We start from the raw sequence: 11,562 nt of genomic DNA, 5'->3' as shown, positions 1-11,562 counted from the left end.
GGCATAGACTCAGAAGGTGTTAGACCAGGGATGGAAAAACATAATTTTATGTAATATTTCTGAATTAATCCTTGATTCATTCTTTGGAGGGATTTTCCAGAGAATCTGGATTCAATGTGCTAGCTTGAGCAGCTGGGAGTTCTTACTATTTGCTTGGGTGGCTGCCATGAACCACACCTCCCTGTATTTATTTCCTTGTGTAATTTCATCCATGTTGGATCAGGGCTGGTCTACCGACTTGCTTTAGCTAGTGGAATGCAGAAGAAGTGAAGTCCAGGAGGCTTCTGCTTTTGTGCTCTTGCGAGCCCTGAGCAGCCATGTAAGAAGTCCAACTATCCTCCTGGAGAGAGAGATCATGTGGAGAGGTACAGGGTGCCAGATATGTTAGTGAAGAGGTCAGCTTGGATGTTACAGCCCACAGAATTGGCCTGTTTTGTTATCCACTGCCTTTGCTCAAATCTGAGGTTTCCCTCACAAGAGCTCAAATTGGGAGTTCTGGGTTTGTTCTGATGAAAGGAGAAGGTAGGTTCTTATATAACATACATACCATTGCCCAGACACTTCCAAGAAAATCCGTGGATGGACCAGATTCTGGTGGCTGGGCAGGGGGATTCAGAGTTCGATGTGTCCATCAGACATCACCTGCCTTGGTGCAGTCTGGGCATGCTCAAAATCCTGGCCTGCAGGAGAGCAATTATTAGTAGTATTAGTATTAGTATTATTTTTTGAGACAGAGTCTCACTCTGTTGCCAGGCTGGAGTGCAGTGGCATGATCTCGGCTTACTGCAATCTCCGCCTCCTGGGTTCAAATGATTCTCGTGTCTCAGCCTCCCTAGTAGCTGGGATTATAAGTACATGTCACCACACCCAGCTTTTTGTATTTTTAGTAGAGATGGGGTTTCACCATGTTTGCCAGGATGGTCTCGATCTCCTGACCTCATGATCCATCTGCCTCGAGCTCCCAAAGTGTTAGGATTACAGGCGTGAGCCATTGCGCCTGGCCAGGAAAGCAATTTCTTCTACCTCCTGGGCTGATGTTCTGTGACTGCTGCTCACAATTACTCATCATGGTGAAGGAGAACTTTGGAGGCAAAAGCACAGGGAACACCGCCTACTCCAGCCTGGTGTGGATATCCAAGTCATCAGCATAGAGAGCAAAAGGAGGAAACTAGAACTTCCTTTTTCATCACATTTCAGTTCTTGGAGTTTTAGAGAGTAATGGAAAGAACTTGGTCTTTGGAATGGAAAGAGGTGGGCATTTGGTTCTGGTTTTGCTGCTTTCTAGCCAGAATGGTCTTTGTGGTTGATTCCCTAGCACCCATTTCTTCACTGCCACTCAAGTGATTATCTAAGCTGAGGGATCATCCCCTTAGGCCCTCAAAATAGCTGAATGTGCAGAGGGATGATCAGAACCCCAGGATGGTCACTTTCAGAGAGGTGCAAAAATATTATTTATCGTGTGGGGAAGCACCTGCTTATACCATGCATGACAACCTTGCTGGCAACTAGCTTAGGAATGGACATGCAATTCAATCTTTAGTGAGGAAGGATTAAGGGGAAATCTGTGGTGGGGAGAGAGCAGGGAATAGCCAGGAAACATTGTCTATCTTCTAGAAAGGACATCCAGGCAAGAGATGACTCCTTTTCTTCTTCTGAATGTGTGTCTGGGTGTGATGCTTGCATAAGTCACTTAATCTCCATAATTCCTACCTGTGGTGAGAGTTGAGATGGCACTTGGTGTGTAGCATTGACTCAAATAGTTGTAGTGATTAGGCCGGGCGCAGTGGCTCATGCATGTAATCCCAGCACTTTGGGAGGCTGAGGCAGGCAGATCACCAGGTCAGGAGATCGAGACCATCCTGGCTAACATGGTGAAACCTTGCCTCTACTAAAAATACAAAAAATTAACTGGGCGTGGTGGCGGGCGCCTGTAGTCCCAGCTACTCAGGAGGCTGAGGCAGGAGAATGGTGTGATCCCGGGAGAAGGAGCTTGCAGTGAGCCAAGATGGTGCCACTGCACTCCAGGCTGGGTGACAGAGCAAGACTCCGTCTCAAGAAAATAAAAAAAAAAAAAGTTGTAATGATTATTATTTCATTACTTTAGAGAATACTACATAAACCCAAGTTCAGTATAATTCCTGCTTGAAAATGATAGAACTCAGCTTCTAAGTACCTCATCTTCAAAGACAGCCACCATCCATTTCTCCCCTCCCTGTGTGAACATGCCTCTTCTCACATCGAGAAGTGGAGTTTATGCCTTTTCTTTGAATGTGGGTTGGTCTGCGACTGCTTTGAGTCACCAGAACCTAGTAGGTGTGATGTTCTGGGACTTCTGAGGCTCGGTCTGAAGGGAACTGCCAGCTTCTCTTTCCTCCCTGCTATAGTTTGGATACAGTTTGTTTCATGTTGAAATTTGATAGTCCATGGTGGAGCTGGGGTGATTTTCACTCTATTAGTTCCCACAAGAACTGGTTGTTAAAAAGAGCCTGGCGCTTACCCTCCTCTTGCTTCCTCTTTCACCAGGTGAACTCTGCACATGCTGGCTCCCTTCCCCTCTCGCCATGAGTGGAAGCAGCCTGAGGCCCTCACCAGATGTCCAGTCTTGAACCTTCCAGCCAGCAGAACCATAAGCCAAATAAATCTCTTTTCTTTGTAAACTACCCAGCCTCAGCTATTCCTTTATAACAACACAAAATGGATGAAGATACTTCCTTTTGTAAAGTTTACTCTTGAGATACTCCCTTTTAGAATGCAGCTGTCCAGCTGTGAGAAGCCCGAGCCACATGGAGGGCCACATGGAGGGGAGCCAAGGTGCACCAGCAGAGATCTCAGCTGATAGGCAGCATCGCCTATGGGTGAGCCAGCTCATATGATTCCGCTCAGAATAGGCCCCAGAGGACAGCAGCCCACCTGTGATTTCCCAATTTCCAGAAATGTGAGAGAAGATTAAATGGTGGTTGTTTTGAGCCACTAAATTTTGGGAGGATTTGTTATGCGTAGATAACAAAAATAACTTCTTTTAGTGTGTTTTGGAATTTTGGCTTTTTACTGGGTTCCTATCAACTTCCCATCTCTCCCGTCAGCAGAAGCAGTGAGTGTTATGGGTCATTGGCCATTGAGGTCCACTTTCTTTCTGTCTCAAATATCTGTCTCTTGAATTTCTTTATTATAGAGTCCATATGTTGGAGCCACCTTAACCAATGCCCTAAACTTCTCTCCTTGAAATGTTTGGGAGGCACTTTTTTTTTTTTTTTTTTTTTTTTTTTTCCACATCTTGCAACAGATTTACATATATATATATATATATATATACTTATATATAATATATATATATATATTTTTTTTTTTTTTATTTATTTATTTAATTTATTTATTATTTTTTTGAGGACGGGAGTCTCGCTCTGTCGGCCCAGGCTGGAGTGCAGTTGGCCGGATTCTCAGTCATGCAAGCTCCGCCTCCTGGGGTTTATGCCATTCTCCTTGCCTCAGCCTCCCGAGTTAAGGCTGGGGACTTTACAAGGCGCCTGCCCACCTCGCCCGGCCCTAGTTTTTTATATTTTTTAGTAGAGGACGGGTTTCACCGAGTTAGCCAGGATGGTCTTTGATCTCCTGACCTTGTGGGATCCGCCCGTCTCGGCCTCCCAAAGTGCTGGATTACAGGGCTTGGAGGCCACCGCGCCCAGCCTACCAGCCTATTTTTATAATTTTGAGACGGAGCCTTGCTCTGTCACCCAGGCTGGAGTACAATGGTGCCATCTTGGCTCACTGCACCCTCCATCTCCTGGGTTCAAGCAATTCTCCTGCCTCAGCCTCCCGAGTAGCTGGGATTACAGGCAGGTGCCACCACGCCCAGCTAATTTTTGTATTTTTTAGTAGAGACAGGGTTTCACTACGTTGGTCAGGCTGGTCTCGAACTCCTGACCTCAGGTGATCCACCCGCCTGCTGGAGTTACAGGCGTGAACCACTACGCCCGGCCATGCTTTTAACCAGATTTGAACAGAAGAATGGCCACTTGGCCCAGGTAGAAGTAGATGAAGTGTTTGATTTCGTACGTCACGTAACTACCGAAGTTCCTCCCCACGATGCAATACCAGGTGGGATTGTACTTTTTGTCAAATTCCTTCTTAATGTGAGCCGCAATGTCCTTCTCTATGTTATATTTCTCCAGCACCTGAGTAGCGCACTCCACCGAGTCCTGTTGCATCTCTTCCAACATGTCCGCATTTTTTACCATGGCCTTTTGGTGGCACATGGTTACCATGGAGAAGTGGGCCGGCCGACTGCAACGGTCTCCTGGGGCAGATGCTAGCATTGCTCAGGCGGGGCTGGAGCTGCCGTGGCTACTGAAGCCATGGCGCATCTAACGGGAGGCACTATTTGTGCCACAGAAAGAACATCAGATTTGAAGTCTCAAGACTCAAGTTTAAGACCTAGCTGTTTTACTTACCACTGATGGAACCTTGGGCAAGGGCCTTAATTTTCTGAGTCTCACTTTTTTTTTTTTTTTTTTCATCTGTAAACTAAGGGTGGTCATATTAACTTCCTCACAGAAGAGTGGAATGGTGCAAATGAGAGCATGTGTGAAGGCAGTTCGAAAATGGTCAAGTACTCTCTCCATATGGCCATTGCCCTTATTTTGCCTCATCATACAATGAGGAGCAGTGCATGAGCTCATCCACCAATGATCCCTCTTTTATAACCTCTTGTTCTGGGAAACAAGATCACTGAGGGGAAGCAAGTATTGTCACTGTCGTTTTCACCTACCCCATCTTTGTCACCATCTCATCATGATAATTGTCATCATCACTGTTATTGTTGTTATTGTCATCATCGTCATGGACCATTTCCTGAACATCTACCAAACTATACTCTTGTCATAGACTTGCACAGCAATCTTTCAGGTTGTGCTATTTATCAACCCTCTTTTACAGATGAGGAAACTGAGAATAGTCTTGGATAATCCACTTGCTCAAGATCATACAGAAGAAACTTTGGCTTGCTGGAAAATTTAAAACCAGATAAAAAGGTGTTTGTTGTTGCATCCATGTTTCTCTTTTCCCCATCAACCTCAGAGAACTAACGTCTCCTCTGACATGACTTTGGGGTATTTGGGAAATCAACAACATTATCAAGCTGCACTCCAAACACCAATGACGCGAATGACACTTTTTTTTTTTTTTTTTGGAAAACGCCCCAGGCATTGGAATACTGGCAATGAATGCTGAATCTGAAGCTGTCAACATCCTGAAAGTCCATGGGCTGGAGCTAAGAGGAAGCCAAGCGTCCCTGTTTTATTTGCTGTGTGCAGCCGTCTTCAGAAGCTGGGAGCAGGCACTAATTAGATAGCCACTCGGAAAGTTGCTATCGCTAACTGAAAGCCATCCAAATTGCTCTCTTTATTCAGAGGTTTTGGAAGAAGACACCCCCATCCCCAATTCTCCTCCCACCCCTTCCTTACTTGCCAAACCTCAAGGACCATAAATACAGCTAATTATGCCAGCTTGGTTTGGCACTTGTTTTCCAGATAGCATCTTTCATTAGCATTGACCTTCCGATTGCCTGGCTTCCTGTACCTGCGGGGATTGTGGGTGATGTGTCGGTTACCCTGGTGTCACAGGAAAGTGGTAGGGGGAGGCAGAGGGTGTAGACAACGTCTCCAACTGACCCCCAAACTATGTGTCCTTTTCCTCCATGCTTCCTGTGCTCCCACAAGATGGCAGTAAGCACTCTAGGGAACCCAGCAGTGTGAATCTCTGGGGGTGACAGGGAGAATCTGGGGTCAATTTGTTGGCTGTCTCAGGCTTGAGCATCCTAAAAGCATCTGCTGGATGGTCTCCAGGGGTGAGTTTTTAAGGGCAGGCAGACAGTCACTGTGTTTTGTTTATTATCCCTGTACCTCACCTCCCAACACACACACACACACACACACACACACACTGCCCACCCAGCCATAGCAGTTGGAGTCTTAGGCAATGTATGTGGGATTAAATTAGCATCATTTATGCACCAACGACATGCACCAAAGGTGGGGGAATGAGAGTTGATCTGCTTAAGAGAACAAACTGTTTATGTTCTTAAACCCAACACTCAAGCTGAACTCCGAGCCCAGGAGTCAGGCTAAATGTCATCGGTGACTATGAATTTGAGGAGGATCTTGCTTGCTAAATTCTCTACAAAGTGGGGAGGTATGTGGCCTTTTAAGAGACAAAAACATGGCACAGCATATACAGAAACGAGTGTGCCCTTGTTTCCTAGACGACCTGATACTACTTCCTCTGAGCAGGTGGGCTTTTTCCTGCTGCCATGTCTTGGTCACAAGATGTTTCTAGTCCCAGCCCCAAGGTGGCCAGGTGAGCAGCTGACCAAAGAAAGGGCAGAGGTGTCTTATATGCAAAGCGATCCCATCCTCCTCCATTGTAACATGGCCCAGTTAATGGGAGGGTTAACAATAATTGCTTTTCACTCCTCTGTCTTCAATTTTCAAAACTCATTCTCTTTTCTTTTTTTTTGAGACAGAGTCTCACTCTGTTGCCCAGGCTGGAGTGCAGTGGTGTGATCTCAGCTCACTGCAAGCTCCGCCTCCTGGGTTCACGCCATTCTCCTGCCTCAGCCTCCTGAGTAGCTGGTACGACAGGGGCCCGCCACCTTGCCCGGCTAATATTTTGTATTTTTAGTAGAGACGGGGTTTTACCCTGTTAACCACGATGGTCTCGATCTCCTGACCTTGTGATCTGCTCGCCTCGGACTCCCAAAGTGCTGGGATTATAGGCGTGAGCCAACGCGCCCAGCCACAAAACTCTTTCTTAGTCTTAGTGTGACCAAGACCACCAGGGGAGAGTGACTGCAAACATTCTGCTTTTTTTTTTTTTTTTTTTTTTTTGCTGGGAATTGTGAGCCCACCAGTACCCAGGACCATCTGCCTTCCTGTGGCTTATCAGTCTTTTAGTGATGAAAGGGGGACCAGCCCATGACCAGGGACAGCTGCCATCTGAAATGGTCATCTTAGCAGAAATCATAAGATAAACCTTCATTTACATGGACAATAATGCTAACAACATTTAGAAAAAGGTTTGGAATGGTGCCCCAGACTCCCCCAAATCAACAAAATATGGAATCTAGCAGTGACCCTTATGAAATACACAGGCCTGAAAGTAGATTGGTTCCTACAGACAAGAAAAAAAAATTTCTTTTTTATTTCCAGCCTAGAAAATTTGGCCAGCATCCCTGCTGGCCGTAGTATACAGAAGTCAGTTCAAATAGAGATTCCTGCTTTCCCTTGTTTGCAAGAGTTACTTGTATAAAAACAGTCAACAAATGAATCAGCCAGATGAGCTTTCCTTCCTTTATTCAGTCAGACAGTGTTCTATGTCGGGAATTCATGTAGAAACAAACTCATGTGCTAGGTGCTGATGAGAAACCTGAATTTGCTGGTCTGGTTATATAAACTGTGCTGAGATAGGCTGAAGGGAGAAGGCCCAGCCGAGATCCAACCTGCAGTCGACTTTCTTCTGCACATCAGCAATAAGACTTGCAGGCTGGTGGCCAGTATGGACCAGCCATTGCTCTTTCTACATCAGCTAATATTCATCAAGGTTGTTGATGTGCCAGGCATTGTGCAAAGTTCTTTGCATGTTCTACCTCATTTTGTCTCACAGCAGCCTTATGAAGTGGGCTATTGTTATGTCTGAGGCTAATCTCAAAGGCTCAGAAACAGAGATAATGCATCTGAAGTCATGAAGCTGGTGAGTCCAGAAGCCGAGATTCAGGGAAGATTCCCCAAGATTGGGGAAGCCACGATTTGGGTTTGCTTTTGTTTCTTTGAGACAGAGTCTCATTCTGTCACCCAGGCTGGAGTGCAGTGGCACAATCTTGGCTCACTGCAACCTCTGCCTCCCGCCTCAAGCGATCCTCCTGCCTCAGCCTACCGAGTAGCTGGGACTACAGGGGTGTGCCACCACACCCAAATAATTTTTTTAGTTTTTGTGGAGATGGGGTTTCACTATGTTGCCTAGGCTAATCTTGAACTCTTGGGCTCCAGTGATCCGCCCACTTGGGCCTCAAAAAGTGCTGAGATTATAGGTGTGAACCACCTTTCAAATTTGATGAAAACTAAATCCACAGATCCAAAGCTCAATGAACTGCCTCCAAAAGTATAAACATGAAGAAAACCCAAGCTATGTCACATGATAATACAATCACTAAAAACCAGTGATGAAGAGAAAATATTAACAGCAACTAGGGAAAGAGGACACATTACGTATAAGGAAGATCAGAATGAAAACCGACTTCTCATAAGAAACTGTGTAATCTGGAAGACTCTTAAGGTGACATTTTAAAAAAATGAAATAAAAAAATCTGTCAATTTATAATCATACCTACAATTTTTTAAATGAAGGCAAACTAGTTTTTTTCAGACAAACAAAATCTTAGAGAATTAATCACCAGTAGACTTGAACTATAAGATATGTAAAAGTAGTTTCTTCAGGCAGAAGAAAAATGACACCAGATAGAAACTGGGTCTATGCAAAGGAATAAAAAATTCCAGAAATGGTAAATACGTGGATGAGTATAAAATATATATTTTATAATTTTAAATCTCTTTAAAAAATTACTGGCTAAAGTAAAAATAACAACGTATTTTAGAGTTTGTAACATCTACAGAAATAAAATATATGATTACACCAGCACAAAAGATGGGAGAGTGGGATAAAAGAACACTGTTTATGATTTTTGCCCCATGTGTGAAGTAATATTTTTTAACAGCAGCAAGTTAAAGATGTATATTGTAAACTCAAGAGCAACCTCTGAAAAACAAAACAGTACCAAAAAGGAAATATAGTTAATAAGCCAAGAATGGAGATAAAAGGAAATAATAAAACATGAATGCAAAAGAAGGTGGGAAAAGAGGAAATAAGGAAGAAATAACAGATGAAATCAGTGGAAAACAAACAGCAAGATAGAATATTCAAACCCAACCATATTGTTAATTACTTTAAATATAAGTGGTCTAATGATACTGATTAAAAGTCAGAGACTTTCAGTTTGAATAAAAAAGGTTGCAAGGCCTAATCAAATGCTGTCTTTAAAAAATTTATTTTGTTTTAGATTCAGTGGGTGCCTGTGTAACTCTGGGGCTTGGGCTTCTATTGAACCCACCACTCAAATAGTGAACATAGCACCCAGTTGTAGTTTTTCAATCCTTGCCACTATCCTTCTTTCTGTTGAAGCTGCCAGTGTCTATTATTTCCATCTTTGTGCCTGGGTGTACCCACTGTTTAGCTCCCCCTTACAAGTGAGAACATGTGGTATTCGATTTTCTGTTCTTGCATTAATCCACTTAGGATAATGGCCTCTAGCTACATCCAGGTTGCTGCAAAGGACACAATTTTATTCTTTTTCATGGCTGCATAGTATTCTGTATATGTGCCATGTTTTCTTTATCTAGTCCACCATTGATGGGCACCTAGGTTGATTCCATGACTTTGCTATTGTGAATAGTGTTGCAATAAACATATGAGTGCTGATGCCTTTTGGTAGAACGATTTCTTTTCCTCTGGGTAGGTTCCCAGTAGTGGGAGTGCTGGGTTGAATATGGTAGCTTTATTTTCAGTTCTTTGGGAAATCTCTAAACTGCTTCCCACAGGGGCTGAACTAATTTACTTTCCCTCCAACAGTGTATACGTGTTCCCTTTTCTACACAGGCTTACCAATATCTGTTATTTTTTGATTTTTTAGTAATAGACATTCTGACTGGTGTGAGCTGGCATCTCTTGTGAAGAAGCCTATTTTTTTATTTTTAGTAGAGATGAGGTCTCACTATGTTGCCCAGGTTGGTTTCAAACTCCTGAGCTCAAGTGATCCTCCTGTCTCGGCTTCCCAAAGTGCTAGGATAGGTTAGTGTTAGTGATAGGTTTTGGCATGAGCCACCACACCCAGCCAAAACCTATTTTAAATATAAAGACACAAGTAAAAAGTGGAAGGATGAAAGAGATATACCATACTAACATTAATCAAAAGAAAATCAAAGTGGCTATATTAATATCAGTCAAAGGAGATTTCAGGACAAGAAATATGAGAGAAATACGTCATCATGAAAAAGGGATCAATTCATCAAGAAGATATGATAGTCCTAAATCTTTATGCAACTGATAATAGGACTTAAAATTCATGCAGCAAAAACTAATAGAATTGCAAGAAGAAATACAGCTATGTAATTATGGTCAAAGATTTCAACATTCCTGTGGTAAGCAGAATAATGGTCCCCCAAGGATGATCATGTCTTACTCCCTGGAACCCATGAATTTGTTACCTTACACAGTGAGGGAGAATTAAGGTTTCAGCTAGAATTAAGATTGATAATTATTAGGTTGGTGCAAAAGTAATTGCTGGTTTTGCCATTATTTTGCACCAACCTAATAGCTGACATCAAAATAGGGAAATTACCCTAGGTTGAATTGGCCTCATGTAATCCCAGGGATCCTCAAAAGTGGAATGAGGAAGAGGGAAGAAGAAGAGCTCAAGTGATGCAATGTGAGATAGACTCAATCTGCCATTGTTGGCTTTGAAGATGGTGGAATGGACCACAAACCAAGGAGTGCAGGCAGCTTCTGGAAGCTGGAAGAGGCAAGACAACAGGTAATTTCCCAGAGCCACCAGAAGGGAAAGCAGTCCTGCCAGCACCTGGATGTTAGCCCACTAAGACCCAGGTCAAACTGTTCTGACCTACGGAATTGTACGATGATACATTTATGTTGATTTAAGTTGCAAGTTTTGTGGCAGTCTCTTATAGCAGCAATAAGAAAGCTCATACTATTCCTATATCAGGAATTGATAAAATAAGTAGACAAAAAATCAGTAAAGATATAGATTATTTGAACAACACTAACAACCAAGACCTAGAGATTTGTATCTATAAAGAATAGAATGCAGTGAAAATGCATGACTTCTGGAGTCAGGTCATAAAAGGTGATACAACTTCTGCCCGGGGATTTTTCTGCCTCTCCCTTTAAAAACTCAGTCACTTAGCCAGGTACAGTGGCTCAAAGCCTGTAATCCTAGGAAGTTTGGAGGCCAAAGTGAGAGAATCACTTGAGCTCAGGAGTTTGAGACAGTTAAGGTCACATAGTGAGACCCCGCCCCTACCAAGAAAAGAAAACAAAAAACAAACAAAGAAACAAAAAACCCAAAAAAACCCAAAATAGTCAGGTATGGTATTGTGTACCTATAGTCTCAACTGCTTGGGAAGCAGAGGTGGGCGGATTACTTGAGCCCAGGGAGGTTGAGGCTGCAGTAAGCTGTGATTGCTGTGATTGCACCACTGCACTCCAGCCTGGGCAACAGATCTTGTCTCAAAAACAAATAAACAAACAACAACAACAAAAGAACCTCAGTCACCATGTTGTGAGGAAGTCCAGGTCATACAGACAGGGTGTATATAAGTGTTCTCTCTGGCAGCCCCAGCTAAGATCCCAGCCAACAGTCACCATCATCTTCCAGTCTTGTTCACTCACAAGTGATTCTAGCCCCCCAGCCTTCAAGCCAATCCAGCTGATGCTGACTAG

The 11,562-nt window shown here is 43.5% G+C and overlaps 1 protein-coding gene across 1 annotated transcript; it reads right to left on the bottom strand.

The window, feature by feature from the left end:
• Window positions 1-3,983: 3,983 nt before the first annotated feature.
• LOC108515294 (dynein light chain 1, cytoplasmic-like) lies at window positions 3,984-4,253 on the bottom strand. Its single transcript, XM_017852026.1, has one exon. It carries the CDS (start codon window positions 4,251-4,253, stop codon window positions 3,984-3,986), a length of 270 nt encoding a protein of 89 aa, XP_017707515.1.
• Window positions 4,254-11,562: the final 7,309 nt, after the last annotated feature.

Source organism: Rhinopithecus bieti, unplaced genomic scaffold, assembly GCF_001698545.2.
Source record: "Rhinopithecus bieti isolate Rb0 unplaced genomic scaffold, ASM169854v2 scaffold_33652, whole genome shotgun sequence".
Taxonomy (NCBI): Eukaryota; Metazoa; Chordata; class Mammalia; order Primates; family Cercopithecidae; genus Rhinopithecus; species Rhinopithecus bieti.
The sequence above is the reverse complement of the archived record's forward strand: the minus strand, read 5'-3'. Positions and strand labels throughout refer to the sequence as shown.

Bases quoted from the DNA above. Each gene is read 5' to 3' on its own strand.
- LOC108515294 (XM_017852026.1), bottom strand. From the start codon at position 4,253: ATGTGCCACCAAAAGGCCATGGTAAAAAATGCGGACATGTTGGAAGAG.